Source organism: Amblyomma maculatum, chromosome 5, assembly GCF_055883805.1.
Source record: "Amblyomma maculatum isolate TAMU_Amacu chromosome 5, ASM5588380v1, whole genome shotgun sequence".
Taxonomy (NCBI): domain Eukaryota; kingdom Metazoa; phylum Arthropoda; class Arachnida; order Ixodida; family Ixodidae; genus Amblyomma; species Amblyomma maculatum.
The window spans coordinates 116,261,537-116,287,428 of record NC_139348.1 but is presented as its reverse complement, the minus strand read 5'-3'; the positions used below and the strand labels follow the sequence as shown (position 1 = coordinate 116,287,428).

Genomic DNA, 25,892 nt, shown 5'->3' with positions numbered 1-25,892 from the left:
GGACGCCACAATACGACATGGCATGGCAAAGTTGGCAGACGCTGCCAACTTGGGTACTCTGTGAGGTAGGAGACGATGGGGAATTTAACTACGAGCCCTGGGATCCCAAGCACATTCGCACGTTTTGTTTAAGCGGATATTTATATCTATGTCGTGTAGTTTATCTTTTGATGTGGTAATTTAGGACTGCATGCTAATGCGCATGCGTGAAGTGGTGCAAAGTGTGGGACTAGTGATCAGTAAATTTCATGTACCGAAGAAGTGAACGTAAGGGGACCTGCACACGGGAGCCGTTAGGGCTGTGACGTAGTGTTATACTTTCGAAGATGCAGCTTAAGTCCTCGCGATATTTTTAGCATTTGAACTCAAGTGCTTGGCATGGCATTGAGTGTGAGCGATAAGAAGGAGAGGGAGACATATTGCAATGAAGCTTCCTCATTATTTTTGTATTTTCTAGATTTATCCCGTCCGGTCCTGTTGCTGCCCTAATACCCATAGCGTTTCGAATTATTCAATGAAAATGTTTTCGCCAGTGTATTCACTCCGGATGGATGGTACGGCAAGGCGAACATTATGCACGCAAGTTACACAGCATAATAATTAGATGATTATTTAATGAAGCTTAAAGCTTTTATTCGTTTTTTAAGGGGATACGATGCATTACTAAATTTAATGCCGTCAAAATCAAAACTGAATTCCTTATTTAAATTTCCGTAAGCAAAAATCAATAATACGCGCCTGAAAGCTCGTTGTATTGGTTTTCACGCGTAGTGCATTTATAAAATGACGTCACTGCGTGGGCTACTGTCGCCAAAATGAACCAACGTTTTCATCACCATCATCATCATCATCATCATCCAATACACATATTGAGTCTATATTTCATGCATGAATAATCTCAATGATGTGATTTCATAAATGTGCAATGCCTGAAAAATAACTCACCAAACTTTCTTATTATTATTTTTGACGTTCGATATTTCGAACCAGAGGACGGACAAAAAAATCAATAACGGGACACGGCATTTGTGTTAATGGCTTTTAATTTCGCACATAACATTACCCTAAAATAATTTTATAATTGTTTCGGTACGTAAAATAAATATTGTCAATATTAGACTCTGTAACGTACATATTATCAGCCTTGCCTTATACTCCACCTGAAGTGACCCACCGGCGTAGCTTTCATAGCTCTTGAAAGAAAATATTGTATCAAATGATTTGAAACGCAGTGTATGCTATTATCACCACAAGATTACCTAATTCTCGTGGTCCGCAAAAAAAGCAGCCGGAATTCTCGATAACGTCATCTCGGTTAAAACAGCGACTGTGCGGACAGATTTTGTGAACTATGGGACTTAGCTGCTTGTGTCTGGTCACATTAAGCGGATAATATCTGAGAGGCGTTCACGAAAAAAGAAATGACATACGCGTAGTTCGACCGAAATAAAAAGGGTAGTGCCGAACAATGACCTACATTTATTGAATTAATTTATTACCCTATATATACCTCACACGTTCGGTCGAACGCTAAAATAATATTGTAGACATTGTACCCCTTGCTTTAAATTATATATATATATATATATATATATATATATATATATATATATATATATATATATATATATATATATATATATATATATATATATCTTATATTCCTGGCAGGATTGCTTTGCATCTTTTCAAATTTGGTTCTATTCTTTTACCGAGCACTAAGTTACATACATGGTTGTAGCCTCTACGTGGTGCTCAAGTGACACAACAAACATTATTTCGCACGCTGTTATAATGATTCTGAGAAGTCCACGTTGCCGTTTATTTTGCACTTAAAGTGCTCTTTTTTTTTTTTCGTTTTTCAGAGCCTCACGCGAAACTCAGATGGGAGGGCAACTGGGTGACATACCTCGACGCTATGCTTCAACTGAGCGTCCTCAGCTACCCGCATAGAAGCTTCGTACTTCCTGTCAGCATCCAGTCGTGCCGCATCGACCCCAAAGTTCATGCGGAAGTCGTTGCTAAGGTCGGAGACGCAGGTGAGCACTCGACATTGTATACGGTTGTTGTCATCTTGAGTATAAGCCTAACCACTTCCACTGTTGTGCAAAGGCCTCTCCCTGATGAATCCAATTAGCCCTCAATTGCTTCTTCTAGCTGTGCCCCCTATCACTGAAAACTTCGTAAACTCATTTGTCCAGCTAATTTCGATCTTCTAATCATTGGTGTCGAACCAGAATTTTATCATGTTCGGTTCGGGTTCGGGTTCGGTTCCGGCTCCGGAGACACGTTTCGTTCCGGTAAGAACCGGTTCGACCCTGACCAAACCGATTTAAACGGGTTCAGAAAAAAAAAAAAACTTAACGGTAGCACGGAGAGTTTCACGGACCCTCTGTTCGTAAGCGGTGTCGTCCGCCCGAATGGCATTGGAATGATGACTCCATTTACCCTTTTCTTGATTTTTTGTTTTTTTTTTTTACTTCTTGCAATACTTCTTCAAGCTAGCTTCCTCCCGCCGCCTCACCGGCTTTTCTTTCTTTTAGTTTCTCACACTGCAGTTCCCTGATTGTGCATACTGCTATTCTCTCCTCTTTTTTTTTCCCCCTTAGGGCCTAGTCGCAGGTTCCTTCGGTCCGCTTGACCTCGTACCTCTACCTGCCTTTCCAGGTTTTTACCCTGATCTCTCTCGTTACCGCGCAACCCGTAGACCAGGCTACTCTTTAGTTACATTTCCTCACAATAGCGAACTTCTTGCTTTCGGTGCAGCCTTTCTAGACTGTCTTAGGTGTTCGCAGCAGGGATGAAGGATAAAGCGATGAAACACATTATATTTTTCGACACCGTATATGTATGGGCCGAAACGATAGCAAACGAAAAGGAGCTTGTGAATTGATATTCCAACCAAAATATTCCACTCGGTTTCTTGCTCCAGCCAGTCTTCACAATTTAACATCGGAGCTTCACTCCTGGCATAGTTTAACTTGCCAAGGGAAATAAAACAAGCAGTCATTGTTAGGGACAAAACGAAGAGAAGACAAAAGGGCAAAAACAACTTATAGAATCATCTTTATGCTAAGTTCAGATACAACTCAATAACAGTCCGGTAACTTGCTGCCCAAGTTGGCCTTTCTACCATCAGCATGATTTTATCATTCTGAAGTCATGGTCAACCTAATTACATCTGCTGGCGTTGCATCGCATACGGCTGCTATGCACGTCTCATGTGGCTCATTGCGACGTGTTCGAAAGATAGGAAAATAAAATGATTTGCGTGATATTTTTAACATATTAGTTTGTTTTATAGTTGTAAATGATTAGTATTTATCTAAATATGCAGCCAATTTACAAATTATATGCTATTATTTCACTGCCTACATAGCTAGCTCTCGAATGCCGTAACATTCTCCTTGATCGGCGTCATTTCGCAGGGTAGCGGCCACCCGTGTTCGGGATGAAGCGATAGCCCGACACCAGAAATTGGTGCTATGTATGTGACAATATATTTTCCTTTGCTCTTGACATCTTTTTGCAGGCAAGAATTTTCAGCAGGGTTTGATGTTTGTGGTGTGCATTGGCGCTTTGGAAATAAACTAGGAGGGAGCTTTAAAGGCAGCTATAAAAGAGAAAATAACGAAGGTGTGTTGCCAGCACAAGTGGGACGGAACCGTATCGCGAACCGGTTTGAAGCGATTTTTGCGATTTGTTCCGGTTCGGCTTCATTTCCAACATGGCGGAGGAAAACTTCGAGCTCGGTTCGGTTCCGCTTCCTCGGCCGCTCAAACTCCGCACTGTACGAACCTTTAGTTTGAATAACATTTCGTGCCCAATGTCCTCTAACAACGCAGGACTGGACGCAATCTGCAATTGGGACCTCAACACCTGCTACGCTGGTGGTTGTGTGCTGCGTGGTCTGAGCGCCAGCGTTGCCCAGCGACGATCCCTACAACAGTCCACCATACTAGAGCAGTACCGTTTTGTACCGTATGAAGACGACGAAGACATAAGGAATCAAAGGGAGTGCCGTGTGCGAGAATACGTTGAAGCGTGCTGTGGGGTCGCCCATCGCATTGTCGATTCGTATGGGGATAACAAGGCCCACCTGCATGATGTCATCAATGGCTACCGGGTCATTCCGGAGGACCAGCTCAAAACATACATTGAAAACCCCGCCGAAAACCACGGCCTCTTAGGGGCACTCATTTCTGTCCACAAGCAAGCCAAAACATCCATTTCACTGGCTTCTACTATACAGTCAGTTCTCCTCTCTTCCAAAGAACATCTACAAAGGGACCTTCTGAACACAGCCCTTTTCGAAGAAGACCCTTTGAGGCACCTCCTTGATGTCGTGGTTGAGAACACAAGCTTCACGAAGATTCGAGTCCTGGAGCTTTTGGGACATGAATGCGTCTCACTTATGACACCTTCCGCCCATTCATTCTTGAACTCATACAATGCTCAGTTGAAGACCGATTATACCGTGGCCTACCCTAGTCCAGACGCCGTCTCTGCAGACCACGTTCCGGCAGGAGTGAGGACTGTCGTTTGGAGCCCTGCCACTGTCTCCCAGGGACAAATGTCGGAGGTTGACCTGGTGATGGCAGCTTATGGCCTGACAGGTGCCGTTGGCGACACCGAACGTTTGGCCGAAGAATTGTCCTTGCTATGCAAAGAGCGTGGATTTGTTCTTCTCTTTCACCGCACTGCACTGACGGGGCCAGAGTTGTTCCTGTCGAAGTTAAGCGGTGTTCCTCTTCGAGTACATAATAGGGAAGATATTACTTCAGCACTAAATGTTCATGGATTTCTGCTATTGGGCGTGAAGTGTAACAACATTTCCGAGCTGCTGCTATTCCGAAAATCTATCGAAACCATCGACGTTGCCAAGCAGGCATTCATCCGAGTGAAGAACGAAGAACTTAATTGGATTCAGGCGATCAAAGAAAAGGCCATCGAACACGACAGTAAGGCAGTTGGGGAGAATATCTGGTTATTCGCCGAAGACGCCGGTGACAGTGGCATTGTGGGCCTCACGAATTGCCTTCGACTGGAGACTGGCGGGCGCCATATCAGGTATGAAGGAAGATGTGGAAGTCATGGTTCAGTTTTGCCTTCCTCGAGGTTTCGCGCGCAGATTGAATTGTCCACGTATTTCGCAATGGTACTAATTATGCCACAGGAACAGTATACCTTAACTGTTCATTTCTGGTGATGTGTGTGTGTGTGTGTGTGTGTGTGTGTGTGCGTGCGTGCGTGCGTGCGTGCGTGCGTGCGTGCGTGCGTGCGCGTGTGTGTGTGTGTGTGTGTGTGTGTGTGTGTGTGTGTGTGTGTGTGTGTGTGCGTGCGTGCGTGCGTGCGTGCGTGCGTGCGTGCGCGTGCGTGCGTGCGTGCGTGCGTGCGTGCGTGTGTGTGTGTGTGTGTGTGTGTGTGTGTGTGTGTGTGTGTGTGTGTGTGTGTGTGTGTGTGTGTGTGTGTGTGTGTGTGTGTGTGTGTGTGTGTGTGTGTGTGTGTGTGTGTGTGTGTGTGTGTGTGTGTGTGTGTGTGTGTGTGTGTGTGTGTGTGTGTGTGTGTGTGTGTGTGTGTGTGTGTGTGTGTGTGTGTGTGTGTGTGTGTGTGTGTGTGTGTGTGTGTGTGTGTGTGTGTGTGTGTGTGTGTGTGTGTGTGTGTGTGTGTGTGTGTGTGTGTGTGTGTGTGTGTGTGTGTGTGTGTGTGTGTGTGTGTGTGTGTGTGTGTGTGTGTGTGTGTGTGTGTGTGTGTGTGTGTGTGTGTGTGTGTGTGTGTGTGTGTGTGTGTGTGTGTGTGTGTGTGTGTGTGTGTGTGTGTGTGTGTGTGTGTGTGTGTGTGTGTGTGTGTGTGTGTGTGTGTGTGTGTGTGTGTGTGTGTGTGTGTGTGTGTGTGTGTGTGTGTGTGTGTGTGTGTGTGTGTGTGTGTGTGTGTGTGTGTGTGTGTGTGTGTGTGTGTGTGTGTGTGTGTGTGTGTGTGTGTGTGTGTGTGTGTGTGTGTGTGTGTGTGTGTGTGTGTGTGTGTGTGTGTGTGTGTGTGTGTGTGTGTGTGTGTGTGTGTGTGTGTGTGTGTGTGTCCCATGCACGATGGGATGTTTAATGCCTGCGCAATTGGTGCTGAATGAATCTTCGAATTGTCCTTTCGGTGCAACTGTTCAGTCTCATTTCTCTCTTAGGTATTCTAGTTATATTTGCATCATTTCTTTTGGTGTTCATTGTCAGCAGCCAACAGTTCTGAAGATAACTGTGGAGTTGCTGTCGATAGAATAAATGTCCTTGCAGGCAAAATGAAAATTCAATGCCTTGGTGTGAATAAAGTTCCGTGTCTCTTGTAAACGAGCTGTTTAAAATTATATGCTCTCAAATCCTAACCCAATTGAAGACTGCTGTAAAGTGTCTTACTACTACTCGAAATAACGTTATTGCATTATTCACAGTTTGAATAGGCTTCTTCTTAAATGTTCCTTTTATCTCATAATGTCAGGTTCTGCAAGGAAGGGACAATTCCTTCGCTGTTGCTTCTAAGAGTCGGACAAAATGAAACGATGTTTTCTTTTCATGCAGGTGCGTCGTTGACGCGAGTGCAAATGGATCGAGCCAAATCGCCGACTTCAGTCCCAGCAACAAGGCGTACGAGTCTTTGCTTCAGCGAGACCTGGTCATGAACGTGTACCGCGACGGGAAGTGGGGATCCTTCAGACATGAGTCCGTTCCGTGGAGTGAGTGCTTCAACTTTACACAGCAAGCATCCTATAAACTGTGTCAACGCACGATTTGCATTTAGCGATGGGAACTCAGAGCAAAGTACTAACATAGTAGGACACTTGCAATTACAAAAGCTAGCACACGGCAAGAAAAGAATGTTGCTTGCGCCGGGGTTTATTGCTCCGCTAATCCATCACATAAGCAAACTATCCGACACTTTAACGCTCGGCGCTTCAACATATCAGCTGCTTTTGAAGTTTCGCCTTGGCCTTGCAGTTTTTTTTTTTCAGTCGTTTGTTTGGGTAGCGGAACAAATTAACTGTTTCGCTAAAATTTAATAATCACAGATATAGTACACTGAGGCATTATTTTGCACTAGTTTAGTTTCGCTTTGTGACGTCTTGAATGTTTAGCGAAGTGCTTTAGGCATCTGTACAATGAAGGCAGCCAAATTAAAGTCTTGATAGGACGTGAAAATGATTACAACGATGCTCAAAACACAGTTTGAAAGACTGGCAGCTTCGCACGTGAAACAAAAAGGTTACCAAGATGATGCAGTGGTGTAACGAAGTGGCCAGTGAAGCCGGACTTTTTGTCTCTGCCTGGGCTCAAAATCTACTGTGGTGGGCTTTCTTTCTGTCGAAAAGTTACTTCAAGGAGGCTTCAGAGCCACCCTAGCAATATCTAAGAATGCGGACCATACTGCTTATATACATTCCGAAAATATACTCCGCGTCCTCTCATTACACGAAGTACTCTTATTTATTGAGACGGGTCACATGGTTTCATGATGGTACACATCATCATCATCATCATCAGCCTGACTATACCCACTGCAGGGCGAAGGCCTCTCCCATATTTCTCCACTTAGCCCGGTTCTGTGCTAGCTGCATCCACTTCACCCCTGCGAACTCCTTAACCTCCTATTATCCTATGGTACACAACCCGGCGACCAATCAGCGCTCAGATTGGTCACGTGACCTTCTGACCTCAATACTTTTGCGACCAATCAGATAACATTTTGCCCTGTTGGTGCGTGACAGCACGGCTCGGAAGGGCTGTCACGTTATCTACATGGTCACAATTTCGGCAAAATATTATTACAAAGCTCCTGTGAAATCAAAAACTGCACTATCACTAAAAAAAAAAAACGAAGTTAGCGGTCAAGCGAAATCTAACAACTGCCATTGTGTCGCCTCTACACAATGAAGGAGTGTTCGTTCAGTACGACAGATTAAATGTATTTTGCAATCACATCATACTGTAGACTATTCAGCAGCCCTATGTTACTCTACAGCAACAATTAGTCAACATTAGGACCACTAATTATTATAGTAACTAGTTCTTCAAATTAACACTACCATTTCGCTCTGCAGGTGCTGACACTGCTACATAGCACAGCTGGGAATAATAATGAGACCTACTAATTACCAACGCAGACCCATTCTGAGCAGTTATGCATGATATCTATATGGTAGCGTTATCGGATACACTCTTGCTGATAGCCGGCTCTTATACATTTCACACAATGTATCTTTTCTGAATATAATAAGTGAAATACCCAAATTTTAATTCACACATAGCAGGCGCGAATTTTATCACATTTGCAAAAATATATACCCAACTGAAATTTCCCTTCACCGAGGAGGCACGCGCTCGCGATCAGCGCAGAGTGAAGACAGACTGCACCATGTCATTATTACGAAAATATAATAGCAAACTATAGATAGGGAATTTGAAGAGCCTTGTTTGGCGCTTTGTACACCTGTCTTAAAAAGGTAGCAACTATCAGAACGGACACACCAGCACCAGACGTCAATCGGTCACGTAAGCTTTACTTTAGGCAGGAATGTATTTCCAAATACAAGACCGCCGAGAAAACTTCCAGGACAGTTTCGTGTCCCATCTGGCAGCGTTTTGCTCACATAAATGGATGCTCACATGGCCCTTTATGGTTTGAATGGATGTATGAAGCTCATGCTTTATTGCAGCATTGAACTGGTGTAATCACTGTCAATGCACTGTCAATGTGGGTACCAAAGGCTGATGCATATCCTAATCTAGGGACAGGGCGTGTTAATGTCGTATATGCTAATTACTTTATATGTGTTGAAGAAAACTTCAGTAAGCGTTGGAAATAGCGCAAGGATCGGTTTGACACTGAAGTGATGTGGTTAATGTGCGTCGACCAAGCAATATGGTTACACCAATGTAACAAGATGTATCTGGCTTTTCGTATCCTGGAAACGAGAGCCGCTGAGAAAATAGTTACGTGCGATTAAGTTGGAGCAGCTGCGGAAATGAATCGACCTAACCTTATTAATGCTCAAGGACATTTGCAGCTTACTACGCAAATATATTTGAGAATAAATTAATAACTCGCCTGCAAAACGTCGAATGTTATTTTTTATGCATCCGGGAAGATCGTTACGGATGAAAAGAGAGTAAAAGGGCAAAGCACCGGTCCCTGGGGAACGCCGGAAAGAATACCATCAGTGTTAGATGCTGTGTTATTAAGCCGTATAAGAAGACTGCCCTCTTGTTATTCAAATTTTCTATCGATACAAAGGAAAATTGGTCAAGAATGAAAAGCGATAATTTTGTTCACTTTTTGAAAGCTAACAAAGATAGGTAGCGTCACAAGAACTCATGAGTTCCTGCCGAGCTTAGTACATCGGTCACGGAGAAATGGAGCTAATTTCGTTTCGCCCGGAAGGCCTTTACCTTGTTTCTGTTGTGCCAAGTACATCAACATGAGTTCCTGGAGGTGGTTAATAAAGCAGGAGAAAGTATTGTGATCCGCAGTTTCAGAGCAGACCCTAGATAATGAAATTGTTTTGTAATTGTAAATGCATGACTTGCCCGCTGATTTAAAAATTGAGATGGCCTTTCCCATCTTCCATTCACAAGCGCGCTGCCTAAACAATTTGCTCTTTTAAACTTAGTTTCACAAATTTACTCATCATCGCATTATTTTTATTTTCCTAAATGTTACCTTATTGCTGCCGGCGGCTGGTGACGTTTTTTGAATATTGATTATTGTTGAGACCAGTAGGAGTAATTAGTGTCAATGCCAAAGCTTTAGCGATTGGTGACCTAGACCGCTTCAGCCAATTCAGGATGTGTTCCTGCTTGAAGCTTGAATAATAGTACCGGTTAAAGGGCGCTTCTCCTGAATCGTTGTGAGTGAGCCTTTTGTCACAACTGTTAGTGATGGGTTCCGCAGTATTTTGCGGTTGGTTAGTGCTGAGCATGGTTGGTAATATATCAGAAAAGTTTACTGCAACGCCCGTACATATATCGCGTCTTCATTAGAATGCCTTTGTGCTAGTGCAGTTAAAAATCTCCAAGAAGTACGAATATTGCGAATGGGTACTAATATCTGTACACGAGGATATTGTTATGGGTTTGTTGGTGTAACATTACTTAGAAGAAAACAGTGCAGATATACGACAAAGAAAATGGCACGGAGCGCCTGAGCCTTTCGTTCCTGTATTTGTCCTATACCCTTGCTATTTCGTTTTAAGCATATAGGTAGTTAAGGCACCGTGGAAGTGCCTCTGGAATCATTTTCCGGAGAACCTAGCACGATCCTCAAAAGATACGTCCGCATGAGGTATTACAGGCGATTTAAAGAACCCCTAGAAAAATGTGAATGTGTAGTTAAAATTTATAGCTGACTTTCTCTGAAACAAGACGTGTCCGCCCCTACTAAATAAAGAAGCTTACCGGTAGAATATGAACCAGGGCAGGATAAAAATATTTCTGGGTTTTTCAACAGCCGACGTAAACCACGTTTCTGGTAACACAAAGGTGTAGCATTCACGAAAATAATTTCATCAATTTCATTATTTTTATTGCATGAATGCACTGCAGGTGAAGGCCTGAAAACGGCCACAGAGTTTGCCGTCATGAATGTGCGGACGCGTGGGGATCTGTCCAGCCTGCAGTGGTACGAGTCTCCTCTACGTTATGCATCCGCTTCAAGTCGAACTGATTCCAGCCCGATACTCTGTGACGTCTACTATTCGGCGCTGAACTTCCGCGACGTAATGCTCGCGTCGGGAAAAGTGCCACCGGATGTCCCGCGTGGTGAGTGCATTCCCGCAGTGAAGCTTACACCTCAAATGGGGATGCTGTTATCACTATTGTTTCGGTTCGTGTCGATTTTTCTATTGCTCTTGTGATGCGAATAGTGCTGCGAGCCCTACTATCATCGTTAAGATATTTTTGGAGTTGCATATGTGATTGTTGTTGCTGATATTGCCACTTCCTGTGGACATTTTTTCTGCCGATATTGGCTGTGGTACTTTCTCCTGGTGGTATCTGTCAACGTCGTTGCTGTTGCAAAGCATATAGGAAGGTTAAAAGGTACGAAGTTGGCTATGAATCTAGTGTTGAGGACACATAACAAAACACATTGCCGGGTGTTTTGGTAAAGCATGGTTTTGTAAGTTATTCAGCGTTGCATGAAGACGTTGGAGTTAGCGCCCATCCTGCGTATTTCTTCCCGTGTCCGCGTCATTTATGTAGCGCTGAATAACTTGTTAAAAGTTAAAAACATAATTGCCGAAAGGAAGAGTATACACGTAATGTTATAATTTTATCAGTGAAGCAGAAATTCAAAATCGCAAGGTAATGTTATGCAAATTCTGATTCCACAAAAAATTCTGATGGCGTCGTAGCTTTTTACTTTTATCTTCTGGTTTTATTTCAAAGCATTCTGTGAAGTGCTTAGCGACGCACATCCTAGAAAGGGAAAGCGGCAAGTATGGCAATTCTTTCACAGCTGGTCACCACCGAGTGCATTTATTTGAACGAATGGGCAAAGTGACTTCGGAAATATTACAGCGCATGTTACATGTGTGTTTAGCATATGATTGCTCGCGTGCTTCAATTTGTTCCAAAATGTATTACGCAGTCAGCCACAGTTATGCATTACTGTTTTATTAGCAGCTGGTATATCAGGAGTGCCGCGAGACGTCGACCGTGTTACATTAGACATTGCGGTTGTAGAAAGGAACGTAGACGCTAAACTAGGACCCCTCGACTGATGCACCCGATGAAACTCATTGTCCTTTCTTATAATATCTAGGCAAGCTTGCGACCCTGGACTGCATCATCGGCCTGGAGTTCTCGGGCCGCGACCGCCGCCGGGGCCGGCGGGTCGCCGGTATGGTGGCTTATGAAGCCATAGCAACGGTAGTGCGTGCCGACCCGGACTTCCTCTGGGAAGTTCCTGAGTCCTGGACACTGGAGGAGGCCGCAACTGTTCCTGTGGCCTACGTGACCGCCTACTACGCCCTTATTGTAAGGGGCAACATGCAGCCGGGAGAGTCAATTCTCGTCCACTCCGGCAGTGGAGGCGTCGGGCAGGCCGCCATAGCCGTCGCCCTATCCATGGGGTCCACCGTGTTCACCACCGTCGGTAAACTGTTCAATATGATGTAAAACATTTTCCACTGAGATATTAACCAGCTAGGTGCCACCTTTTTTCTTCCCATTACGGAAACCAATGGCGTTTAAGTCAAATCCCCATAATTTCGCTGAAGGGACTAGTTATTTGCAGTTATTCTGCGTGTGCACGTCAATCGCACTCATGCAGCTCTTTCTTGTCCCGATCATCTACCACATGCCCCATCAGATCCCTAGAGAAAAAACCGTATGAGTCACAATAACCTCATACAAATTTCTCATACTGAACTCATACTAAACTCATACAAATCTCATACAATCTCATATATTTCTCATATGTTAAATTATATTTGTATGAGATGATATGAGATTGATATGAGTTTAGTGTGAGAAGTCTGTATGAGGTTATTGTGAATCATAGGGTTTTTTCACTTTTTCACTAGGGATAGGCCTGTAGGCTGCGCAATATGAAACCGCTTTAAAACATTACCTCACAACATAAGAGCGACCCTGGCTCACTAGTTTCATTGTTTTTAAAAGTCATTCACATAATATTACACATCTACAATTAGCTAGACGTTCTACCATCTACAGTCAAGAAGGTACTTAGTGAATTAGTGCACTTCCCATTTACTGAAATATAATATCATGGTGGTTTGCTTCGTGGTTTGTGTGTTCTGTTTTGCTTTTCTTTTTTTTCATAACATATTTCACCTGCAGGCTCTGACGAAAAGCGTGAGTTTCTGAAGCGTCGGTTTCCGCAGTTACAAGATTCGCACTTCGGAAATTCACGCGACCTGTCTTTTGAAGAACACGTCCTGTCGCAGACGAGTGGCAAGGGTAAGCAGCAACGTAGATGGTCGTAACTAAACTGGTTCTTTCTTTAATTTTCTGCCAACAACAGCTAGCCTAGTTTTCCCACGAAAGACCCCCTCCTTCTTCTTAAGATAGGGCCCGCTGATAACCACTGGCAGGATAAGCTTTGCAATTATTCGTTTGGCGATATAGCTCGGCTGTGACACCATTTCGACGTTAAATATCTGGCGTTCTCTATGAGACAAGTTGTTTTCTTCATTAAATCTCTTCTTTCACAAGAAAATAGGAAAGTTTTACCTGAGTTTGGCAAATTTTAAACGCGCAGTACTATTTGGCAGGGAGGAGCCCTTATTCACTACGCTGATGCCGACGTCTCTTCTTAATTTCTTTGTAATACTGTATAAAAACAAGTATAACTGTCTATGTCCATGGCCTTCTTGTATTCGTGTAAAAGGCCGTTGTTGGAATATTACCACAAGGCGGTCTTTCAGAGCGAAACCTCTTATACGTTTTATTTACTTCCGGTGGGTTCAGAACATAGGCCTTCAACATTCCGTCATATGCCTGGAAAGTAACGGTCTATCGGTCGCGTCGGGCTGGCATTAAGCCTTATAAAACGATACGCGTTTAACGTGAAAGACCAAGCGCTTTGTGAATTTTTTCGCTTTATATACATGAGCCTTTTATAAAACTTTGACAGTTCAAAGAGAACGTAACAAGCAAAGACTGACTTGAAGTCGTCGGTATACAGCTAATAAAACCTCGACATTAATGTACCACGTGAAATGCGCACGTGTATTTCGTGTACGTGAAGTTATGAAAGAACGTCTCACTCTTCAGACTCTCTCGCGCCGCAGGTGTCAACCTCGTGCTCAACTCGCTGGCGGAAGATAAGCTCAAGGCCAGTGCTCGCTGCTTGGCGCCTCACGGCCGTTTTCTGGAGATCGGCAAATTCGATATGGCCAAGAACAACCAGCTGGGAATGTCACTGTTCCTCAGGAATATCACCTTCCATGGAATCTTGCTGGACACGATGATGGGAAACGATCCATTTGTCGTTGCAGAGAAGCGTCGTGTTATGGAGATGGTCCGCGAAGGCATTGCCTCGGGAGTCGTTAGACCCCTGAACACCATCCTGTACACGCGAGACCAGGTCGAAGAGGCCTTCAGGTTCATGGCTTCTGGAAAGCACATCGGAAAAGTGGTCATACAAGTGAGTGTCTCTGGACAACATTCGAGTACCGAAAGCAAAAGCGGGAAAGACAAGAGCACCGACTCAAATGCACTAGTGCGGTCGCTACATGCCAACAACATTACGCTGGTGCCACCAGCTCGATGTATTCATGTAATCTCATCCAGGACTCGCTCCCTTTCTTTCGCAGCCGTACCTTCATGATAAATACATTTATTTTGATCAAATTGTTTTGAAGAAAAATGCCGAATCTACCAATGTTTATGCAGAAAGAAAACGGGTCACATTTGAAGTGTTTAAATTTTGGTAGTCAGTCATTTTCAAATGCGAACCATTTCGCGCAAATCGATACGTATGTTTCGTACCTTTAAAATACGCCCCCTTGTTGAAAGACAGGGTTCATTTGCACTCGATTACTGTACGTTATAGATTAAACAATTATCGACTGAGATCGCAGGCAGCGGGAGATGTGTGGAACCACTGTGACATCCTCTGGTCTTCGGAAATTGTTTGCACGTTTAACCAATGTTATAGCATTAAAGTTTATTTCATTTTCAATCATACAATAAGCAATGATTTAGATTTTCTTCCACAGAAAACTTTACATCAGTATTTACTGGTGGTGCCTCAGGAGGGGGAGGGGGTGAAACATTTATTTACGATGATATGATTTGGGAAGGGAGGTGCATTTCGTTGTGGAGCTGAGTGGCAGAGACTATCACTACTGAAAACACGAAATCCATTAACAGATATTTCCAACATTTCATGTTTTATAGTTTAATTGTTTATTCAAAATGATTTTTCTCCTCTCTCACGCAGTATGCGACACTACTATGTTGTCACCTCTAACCTCACTGTATTAATATGAATCCGCATGGCATCCTGGTCTACTGTCTTAAGTGACGCCACTCTATGCTGGCTATTCCATATGTGGCACGGGGTTACACCGACAACGACAATATAGATACATATAACCGGCGAATATGACGTTTAAAACTTGTAGAACGTATGGCGCCAATAGGGCCAGTCAGCCGAACGTTGTAAAACGAAAGATGCACACGAACAAGATATCTTCAGTCCACGCTTTGAAAATGTGGAAGGCAGAGCCTCCAATCTGAACAAGGCGTTTTACGTTTTGACAACACGGAATGCGCGCAGATCCGACCAGAGGAGACTGAGTGCAAGGCTGCCGTCGCACCAACACTCACACTAGAAGCGCTGGCACGTCCTTGCTTCTACGAGCACAAGTCATACGTCATCGTAGGCGGACTCGGAGGCTTCGGCCTGGAGCTGGCAGAGTGGATGGTGACTCGCGGCTGTCGCAAGCTGCTTCTCACCTCCCGGTCAGGCGTGCGGACGGGCTACCAGAGGCTTTGCCTTCACAGGTGGCGGAGATTCGGAGTTACGGTGGTCACCAGCAGCACGGACGCTTCGACCAAAGAAGGGGCTCGGCAAATCCTGGAGCAAGCTGCCGCCATGGGCCTCGTTGGAGGAATCTTCAACCTCGCCATGGTTTGTAATCCATATTCGTATAACTGCGGCCCCATAATCTCTTTTGGAAACACCACATACAATGGAGTCACCAGCAGTGTTTGTCTCTTTATGGTATAAGTTCATGTATTTTGTCTTATTGGTATGAAACACGTACTCGCTAACATGATGACAAATGTAAACCATGAGGTTACCACAGGTCCATGAAATGTATTTTTTTATACTGACGCAATCTGGATGGTGGTGATGAAATCCATCGTATAACTGCGGCCCCATAATCGTTTCTCTTTTGGAAACACCACATACAATGGAGTCACCAGCAGTGTTTGACTCTTTATGGTATAAGTTTATGTATGTTGTGTTATTGGAATGAAACATGTACTCACTCACATGATGACAAATGGGAACCATGAGGTGGCCACAAGTCTATTGAATATATTTTTTCTGTACTGACGCAATCTGGATGGTGGTGATGGAATTCATCTACTCCAAAACACGTGGAGGTTCCAGGCAATGTTAATAAATATGCCTCTTTTGATGCTTCCTCAAGTGGTGGCATATGTACATCCAGCACAGTGCGAGGAAAAACATGTAGCTATGCAAATTTGTCCCCGCAGGTGCTTCGAGACGCGCTGATAGAGAACCAAACTGTCGAAACCTTCGAGGACGTCTGCAAGCCCAAGGTTGCTGGCACGCAGTCTCTGGACGCCGCCTCTCGGGAGCTGTGTTCCGAACTCGACCACTTCGTCGTCTTCTCTTCAATGGTTTGCGGCCGCGGCAACACAGGGCAGACAAACTACGGCTACGCAAACTCCGCCATGGAGCGGATATGTGAGCGGCGCGTCGCTGACGGGCTGCCAGGTATGTTTCGGGTTTTAATTACAGACCGAGAAAGAGCAGGCAAGAAGTGGTGAATAGCTCAATATTCAGGAACTCCCGTACATGACGAGAATAAGCGGCAAATATGACGTATAAGAGTAGTTTCTTCGATGTAGTGAGGGCACGTATTCACGCAAGTGTTTAGCAAACTTAACCATTTGCAGTTATTGTTCTTGATCCCTTCCGATGATTGCAATAAATCTTCTGAAGAATGCCTTTGACTTGTGATGGTGAGGAAGAGACAATGTAAGTTACATCTGTCATCTGCCGAGATAAACTGTGCTAAACAAATAATTCCTCATGTTGTGCTATGTTTAGGCACGTTAAACGTTTGCAATTTTTCCTCTTATTTTCCAGATGATTTGGATGAGTTTTCTGGTGCTCTGTTCACACCAGCCATTTCAACTTGTGAACTGGTGCACAAGTTTTTTATCGACACCTTCCGGACAGTCAGAATTAAGATGCTCTCATTGAAAATTAACCACATTTCTGACGCCATATCTTCATACATTTCTGAACCTTTTCCTATTTAGGTTACGTGCTGCATTGCCACTCCCGATCCCAGTGACAGAACTAATTGTGAAAGGTCATACGATGTAGATATAAATCACCCGCTTAACTAAGGCGAGTGAACATGCTTCCTGGGAGTATCGTGTCCGACAAGGGATCGAATACTCCCGTAGGTTCGATCGCCATCTCATCCTTCCATCTAAAAGTACCTGCTCGGGTTGTAGCTCCTGCTATGATACTTGTTCTTGTGATGTCCCATAACTCGTCTGCCTACCAGTCGGCTGAAACGTCACCTACCAGCCATCGCCTGCTAGAGGTGTGTCATTGATCCTGTGCGTGTATATAACCTCTCGTTCTATATCTGCTGGTACGGTAACGTTGCTGAAGATTGGCCTCATGCGTGTTCACTACACTATTCTCTTTGTGGCGTTTGCTCTAATGCTAAGCATTAGAAAAAGGAACATTATGCACCGTTATAGAAAATTTATTACTTTTACTAATGACTACAATAACCTCTCTTTCCAGGACTTGCCATCCAGTGGGGCGCTATAGGGGACGTCGGCGTAGTCCATGAGACTGTGGGTGACGACCAGGTGGTGGCCGGAGTCGTGTCACAGAAGATCGATTCCTGCATGAGCGTGATGGACTCATTCCTCAGCCAGCATCATCCAATTGTCTCGAGCTTCGTCAAGGCTGACCTCTCAACAACGTCAGGAGGCAGGGACAGGCGAAGCCTTGTCCAATCTATCGCACATATTCTTGGTGGGTCCCGATAGATTACTACAAAATAAGGCAGTAGCTTTTTTGATCGGGGAATGTGATTGCAATCATGCCAATAAGCTTTATTTCTGTAAATAACAGCTTGAGAGGCTAGTTGGTGCTGCATAATACCCAGAAATGTGGCGTAACAGCCACAATCGCATGCGAAGAGACATAACACACGCGCACACTACCAACTGTAATATGGATCTGAACACACGCTTCCTCTTCACCATTCCTCTTCTTCTACACCCAAGTACATCTTCTCATCATCCTCCTCTTTGCCAAGGAGATAGTAGCACTTTCTTCCCCGCAGAACATAAACATCGTCCAAGCATGACAGTCACCAATTCTACACTCGCGTACATCTCCACACAGCTCTTCTTTGCCCAGCAGCTAATACCACAATCGTCCCAGTGTACCGCACCCATCATCCAAGCTAGACAGTCACAAAGTCACACACTAACTACCAACCACTACACATGTGCAGTAAGACATGTCTATCTAAAACACATCACTTGTGAAGTCTTTATGTAATGAAAAAACTGTAACCTGCCCAACATGTCTACGAAGCAACGAAGTACATGAGAATGAGAAGTACATGTACTTGAGGAAAGAAGGATCAATAAACAAGCATGGCCACAATACATGAGAGGTGTCTAAGAATAACAGCTTTAGGCCCGATAATAAACTTGATTCTTTCCATTACTCAAGAAGGTTCCTCAATAAAAGTAAATTTGTTTCTACGTAAACTCGGCGAGGCTTCACTAATACATATGTCATCTTTCTTCTGTATCCAGAACACCTCTAAAATTTTGTGCGCCCATCTTATCCCGACTCTTCCCTAAAATATTAAGCCTGCTAAACAATGGCTCACACTTGCACTTCTGACAGTGCAGGGGTAAATTTGACCTCTTCCCATTTTTAAGGACTTCTCATGTTCCCTTATTCTATCATTGATACATCTTCCACTCTGCCCTATATATACTTTACCGCAATCAGGAGAATCTCGTAAATCACTCCCACCACACATCCAATAAAACTCTTTATATGCTTTTTAACGCATTGTGGTTTTTTTCACCTCCCTTTTAATGCACACAACCCACCCACTTTTTTTTTGGCGCAGAAAACACAACTGGCACCTTATACCTACCTGCCGCCTTTTTCAGGCAGTGCGCCACTCTATTAATATACGGTACTACTTGTGTGCGTTTATTTCTCAACTTATCTGCAGTCCTTCTTTTCCCTTTCATTTTCTGAAGCAGAGACTTCTCTACCCAACAAATAATCGTAACCGGGAAACCAGCCACTTGAAGCCTTTGTAATTGGTTATTGAAGCTATGCTCAGCCATATGTTCGCATGATTTTAATAGTGCCGACTCCAAACAAAGGAAAGCTATCGCTTTTTTAACAGTCCTTGTATGGGCTGAACCATATGAAAGTAGCTCTTTTTTAGCCCTGGGAAAATATTTCCAACACACTTCCCCATCAAAAATTTCCTTTTTTAAATCTAGAAACTGCAACTAGTTTCCACAGGTAGTTTATGAGTAAAAGTAAGTCCTTTTCCTTGTACCCTAAAAATAGAAAGGATGTTATTCCTAAACACCTATCCTGCATTGTGGCCATGTTTGTTTATTGATCCTTCTTTCCCTCAAGTGCATGTACTTCTCATTCTCATCTACTTCGTTGCTTCGTAGGCATGTTGGGCAGTTTACGGTGTTTTCATTACATAAAGACTTCACAAGTGATGTGTTTTAGATAGACATGTCTTACTGCACATGTTTGGTGGTTGGTAGTTAGTGTGTGACTTTGTGACTGTCTAGCTTGGATGATGGGTGTGGTACACTGGGACGATTGTGGTATTAGCTGCTGGGCAAAGAAGAGGTGTGTGGAGATGTACGTGAGTGTAGAATTGGTGACTGTCACACTTGGAAGATGTTTATGTTCTGCTGAGAAGAAAGTGCTACTATCTCCTTGGCAAAGAAGAGGATGATGAGAAGATGTACTTGGGTGTAGAAAGAGAGGAGTGGTGAAGAGGAAGTGTGTGTTCAGATCCATATTACAGTTGGTAGTGTGCGCGTGTGTTGTGTCTCTTTGCATGTGATTGTGTTTGTTTCGCCACATTTCTGGGTTTTATTTCTGTCTTCCTTGCTATAGTTTATTTCTTTATTTTTTTTCGTTGGAGAAAAAACGATTGTGTGCGTAACATTTAAAACCTAGCGGTAGGCATAGAGCACGCGATGGGTATGCTTGATACACCAAAGCCATGCCAGCGGTGAACATAGCCAGCCACCAAGGCATGATGAGCAAATCGTCTGTCGCCGCAGCAGTTGCATCTTGAAGATGCTCATATAATCGCTAAAAACATCTATTTATCTATTCTTCTTTAAATACTGAAACTATGCCGCATCCTCTTTAGTATCGAAGGAAAACATGTAGCAAGAAACCAGATAAGCTAACAATGTTATTACAAGATAACTTTTCCGGAACTCTCGTGGATCATTCAAAATAGGACCTGGTCCTTGCAGGCATCAAAGATCCGTCCAGCCTAAATCCGAACATAAGCCTAGGAGAGTTGGGCATCGACTCCCTGATGAGCGTTGAGATAAAGCAGACCTTGGAGAGAGACTACGACATCACCCTTTCCATGCAAGAAATTCGGCAGCTCACGGTTTCCCGGCTCCGGGAGATCGATCAAGGTATTGGCGAGATTTCAGCTCCACAGGAAAAGACCGAAGAGGCTGATAAGGAGGAAGGTGAGCAAATATGGATTCGTTTGGTTTATAATGTTTAATGTCTCAAAGCTATTCAAGCTATGAGGAACGCGGAATAGGAGGACGGGAAATTTCGACCACCTCGGAATATCGCGCAGTACTTGGGCGTCTTCCTTTCCGTCTTCATTTAGAAATCAGCCCCCGCAGCTGAGATTCCTCCCACGTTTTTGGGTTCAGTAGTGGGGGCTTTAACTACTGAGCCACCGCGGTGGACAAAGGTGAGCGATGAGTCGCAGCTCTGGTGAGACTATCCCAACGCGAGACGCAAATCACCATAATATTACTACTGGAGTTTCTGTTCGCATAACCAGAGAAGGCGCAAAATAAACAATATAAACTCCGTAGCAGGTATTTCCTCGCTCATATGTTGCTCTTCTAAAGAACTACAAGCTTAACTCGTAATGCCAATAATGTGGTACTGTTAGTATGCAATTTTTGCAGTTACAATACCAAGCAGGCATATTTGAAATAATTAATTCCCTTGGGTAAGCATGCTCTTTCGCCAGCTAGCAAGCCTGATGATGGCTTGCTAAGAAAGCAAAAAAAAAAAACATTCTGCTGCCAGCTCACGTAGTTGCCGCTGTACCGCTCATGTACCGCTGACGTAGTTGCCGCGATATGGCAGATGGATGGCTTAATCACAATGAACAAATTTGGATTCTTAAAACGTTACTCAGTGCTACATAAATGACGAGGACAATGGAAAAAGTCCTGTGTCCTCGTTAGTATGTAGCACTGAATAACTTGTTAAGAAACCATGCTTCATCAACTAGCCATACAACGTGTTTGCTGGTCTTTGGTAGCGAGACTGTCAAAATAAACTTAGCACTTTTTGCACTTTTGCCACCTGTGGAATCTTGTGCAACCAAGTAGAGCTGTTGCCTTCTCCTATGCGTCCTCTTTGCTTAGTCGAAACCGGTAGCTGTGGTATGCGCAGGCTCGCAGTACATACTAGAGCGCTCTTTTATAGAAAAATATGTTTTCTATCCAAAAAGGAATGCATGATTCCTGATAAAATGCATTCATATTGTGCTCTGTGTCATTATGCCACCACCTGTACTTGCCACAATTGACTATGACCATGTTTGCTGTAGATTTCCAGCATTTTTCAGAAGTTTTCAGCACAACTTCCGCGGAATCCAAAGCCTAATAAAAGAAATAATAAGTAAACTGTGCTCGGACTGCCAGAAGCGGCAGAAGTAAAAGGACGTTGTTTTCGTTGCTTTGCTTACGGTTGGTGGAACTTTGAAAGTTTGTTCAGCAAATAATTTTGGCAGGTATGGTTTGAGGACATGCACCATATCTCGCTGGAGTCACTACCCGCTGCAAAAGTGGCGCGTTTACCTAAAGAGAGACTTAAAGAAAGCCCTTCAAACAAAATTCCCTCCTATACCTCGAGATTCTTCTTTATCGTTTCGATAACAGAGGATACGTTGGAGGTCGCCCGACTCACCTTCACCGAGCGCCTGATACCCGACCGAGTCGTTGTCGAGATGAACGCGTTGGAGGACACCACGCCCTTGTTCATCGTGCATCCCATAGAAGGTCACGTGGGAGCCCTTTTCCATCTAGCAACACACCTCCCCGTACGTGCCCTGGGACTGCAGTGGACACCAGACATTCCTGCGCATTCCATAGAGGAAATGGCCGCCGTCTACGTTCAGGTAATTCACTGTTTATACGGAAAAAAAAAATTTCTCTCACAATGAACCATAATGTGAAATTTTTGACCTGCACTCGTGATAACAGCTACTTTTACGGTGGTAATCCTTAGTCACCTATTATGACGCTAGGATAGGCTTTGCCGCAGCAGCAGCAGCAGCCGTGCAATGGCAAAAATAAGTACTACATTTGCGAAAAGAGAGAATTGTTTTTCGCAACTTTTTGTATTTTGGACTGACCAATTCGTGTAAGCTTGATTCACTGTGGTCGACACCTTTCTGCTTGTCTCGGAGTACCTTCCTTTCCTACCATCGAAAAATAGTCTGCTGAATTTAAATGCAAACTCTGCCTTCATCATTGCACTATCCTTATGTAGAGGTTAGGCAAGGCTTCTTAGCTGAGAGCGATCCGCGGAAATATCCTCAACTTTAATCTCACAGCAATGCTGGTGAAAAAAAAAAGTCACGTCCCTCTGAGTAGAAACTGGATGTAAGCATAAAATGCTAGTGTTGGCGTAGCATATTCTAAGGCCTTGTCCTTGTTGGAACACATTATCATCCGAACACATTATCATCTCTTGAGCAGCCGGTTAAAACCATCGGGGCTCCTACCTCGCGCTCGACGCCTTCGTGTTCTCCTTCGATTTGGTTTTATGTTATGTCTCCGTTATCGCGCTAAGCTCGTCGGCGGTGCAACAATAATGAGAGCTAGAAGCGTTTCATGCCTAAAGTTGCGACTTCAAACCATAGCGGCAAGTGCTGTAAAAAAAGCGGAATGCTAAAAAAAGAAACGTTTGAGTGATGACCTTTCTGAGCTTATTGGCAAACTTCAGGCTTTCGGATGACCATCTAAGTATGCCTCCTCACAACTTGTTCGGATTTTGTTGGGTTTACGGGACCACAACGCCTATTCATGAGAAGCTAACATGGCATCAATAGTCACAGAAAAGCCCTTTGATTACCTACTCTCTCCGCTACGACGGAATGATCAAGGAAAGTTAATTAATTTGTTTATTGTAATTTGCGCAGAAACTGCTGGAGATTCAGCCGGAAGGTCCGTTCCACATGGCCGGCTACTCTTTGGGCGCCACGATTGCCTTCGAGATGGCGCTGCAGCTGCAGTCCTCAGGGCACAGGGTGGCCAGCTTGACGCTCCTGGACGGAGCTCCTCGGTTCATCGCGGAGCACACCGCCCATCGGCAATCCCGCTGTGCCCTCAACAGCGACGAGCAGGAGACGCTGCTCTTCGCAGTATTCCTCGCTCAGTACATGGACCTCGACGTGCCTAAGGTCGGGACTTGGTGCAAAACAGTGCAATCGGGCAATTATATAAACGCATATAAGATACACAGGGTTCAAATGCTGACAGTCAGGAGAAACAGGCCCTGTATAATGCGCACTAAAGTGGTTAGCTGGATAATTATATAGCAGGCTACTCCAGACGAAGGTAATAAAGATTACGTGAAACGCACGCTAATCACACACTCTCTTCGTAAACAACACGAGTGCGCATGAGGTGCAAAATACTAGGCAGCCGCATGTGCGTGTACATCAGTGACGTTTCCGTTTGCCAGTGCCTAATTGTGTGGCTGATAAAGAACTCAAATTGGTTATTTCTCCCGGTGAAAACGTTTCACGCGCACACAACCTTCTCGATTAAAGCCTCAGATATTTGTGTGTGTAATGAGCCATGTCAAATGTTTGTTTACGGCCCTGATTTCAAGATTGATTTTCTCTGTTTCTGGAAAATGTGATTTTTTGTGCCATTCAGGAAATTTTTTTAGAACTTTTTTCTCAACAAGAATAAATTATTTTGATTGCTAACATAATAACTTATTAACTTATTTTTATTATTGACGCCATGCTTTGTTTTAAAGCGTAAAAATTCATTTCGGTTGATATGCTACTTAGGTTTTTGTAGAAACAATTTCTGAAATGCCTTACTCTTTTGCACTTGAAGGACCCAACAAAACTTGAAATACTTATATTGTTCCAGTCACAATTCGCAAGAACCATGAAGCTATATATCTTAAAATAGTATCTATTATAGCAACTCTTTTTTCGACAGATTCAAAAAGGTTTATTTTCAACGTAAGTTTTTTTACTGAAATTTCAAAAGGCGCTTACGTCAGCAAAAAAAAATCATTCTAGAAAGGCACATCGACTAAACCTATTCACACTGTTGATAACACGTTCATTACTTTTCACAAGAATTTGCGGTGGTCGGTTTCGCGATCTGGGACATTTCCTTGTAAGGATCATAAAAATATGTTATGATGCTCCTCACTTGACCAAATCTCCGTCACTTGTATTTACTTCTGGGCAGATCCGCGGCCAGCTGAGCCAGTGTCCCAGCTACGAGGCGAAGCAGGAAGTTGCCATAGACATCCTCCTCGAGGCCTACCCCGGCATACATCCAAGCCGTCAGGACCTGGCAACTGCCATGCGCCTCCACTACAAGTTCCTCCGGGCGGGATCGTTTTACCGGCCAAACTCAAAGTACCTCGGTGATGTGACGCTCATCAAGGCATCTAGGCCGCGAAAGACGGCGCAGCAGCTGCCTCCTGACTACGGACTTTCAGAGGTTAGCAAGTGTGATCACTTTTCTTAGTCTCTTCTACCATATTCTAGAGATACAACACGCCCACAACCATTAGGTACAAGACAAAAGTGATTTCCTTGTTTAGACACTGGAGAATATTGGATAGTTCTATGTCACTGAGTCATACATTTTTGCATGACAATATCAGCTGGATGACCTGATGCTATTGCGTGCCAGAGCACGCTATTCTTGGACATAAATTTATTGTCAATTTTGTGGATGTGCTATCACCAGAATATATCTTCGTTAAACAACCGCAGGTGAACTGCACACAGCTATATTTGCTGAGTTAAAATATAGTGGGGGAAAGGTATGCCATGTTTTGGCATGTCATACTTTGTAAAGGCGTGCGGAGTGGCAGAGATGGTGCAAACAGCATGGTGCTTGGCTTGTTTTGTTGTGTCGCATATGTCCCAATGACATCCAGGTGCAGTTTATGAGCTGTCATTCCTCACCTGGCGACCAGGTCATTTTTGATTATCTTACTTCACAGAGCACAGGTTACGGTCACAAACGTGTCTCAGGCCAGGGAACGCCTTCATATATCATGTATCTAAAAGCAGCACCTGCGCTCTTTGTAGTGGTCTATGATGAGAGTAACCATAGCTATATGAAAATCGCGACATACATGAAGTGACAAACGGCCAGTGCAGTTGCGTGGGATGGTTGGCAGGACTCCATAGATGAATTTCGGAGTTATTCGGTTGGATTCCCTACTGTGGTATATGTTATCTTGAGCGACTGGCCTGTTGTGCGGACACCTGCCCACATTCTTCAGCGCACAGCATTCCTGCGATTCGATGATCTTGGACGGTTGATTGCCTTGACTGGTCCAACCTAACTGTAGTATAAACTTCACCTCATAAAGTGCTAATCACAACTTGTTAAAGTCTTGAGCTTAAGGTATGGAGGAGGTAACTAAGCGCTGATTCATAGCTTTATTTTCGCACAGCTGAAAGGAACAAAGGAGATTCATGCAGGTTTGATTTGGCTGATGGTTTTTAACATCCCGAAGTGACTCAGGCTATGAGAGACGCTGTAGTGGAAGGCTCCAGAAATTTCGACCGCTTGGGGTTCTTCAACGTGCAC

The 25,892-nt window shown here is 44.0% G+C and overlaps 1 protein-coding gene across 1 annotated transcript in view; it reads left to right on the top strand.

The window, feature by feature from the left end:
* Positions 1-25,892, top strand: part of LOC146189294 (fatty acid synthase-like) — a 61,598-nt gene that overhangs the window by 34,658 nt on the left and 1,048 nt on the right. The window contains exons 15-28 of the mRNA XM_084604151.1: positions 1,866-2,039; positions 3,846-5,070; positions 6,564-6,718; positions 10,581-10,796; positions 11,800-12,132; positions 12,840-12,959; positions 13,793-14,148; positions 15,286-15,639; positions 16,236-16,479; positions 17,533-17,769; positions 20,295-20,545; positions 21,980-22,204; positions 23,231-23,491; positions 24,528-24,785. Coding sequence (XP_084460277.1) covers positions 1,866-2,039; positions 3,846-5,070; positions 6,564-6,718; positions 10,581-10,796; positions 11,800-12,132; positions 12,840-12,959; positions 13,793-14,148; positions 15,286-15,639; positions 16,236-16,479; positions 17,533-17,769; positions 20,295-20,545; positions 21,980-22,204; positions 23,231-23,491; positions 24,528-24,785 — 4,409 coding nt within the window. The remainder of the gene's footprint in view (positions 1-1,865; positions 2,040-3,845; positions 5,071-6,563; positions 6,719-10,580; positions 10,797-11,799; positions 12,133-12,839; positions 12,960-13,792; positions 14,149-15,285; positions 15,640-16,235; positions 16,480-17,532; positions 17,770-20,294; positions 20,546-21,979; positions 22,205-23,230; positions 23,492-24,527; positions 24,786-25,892) is intronic.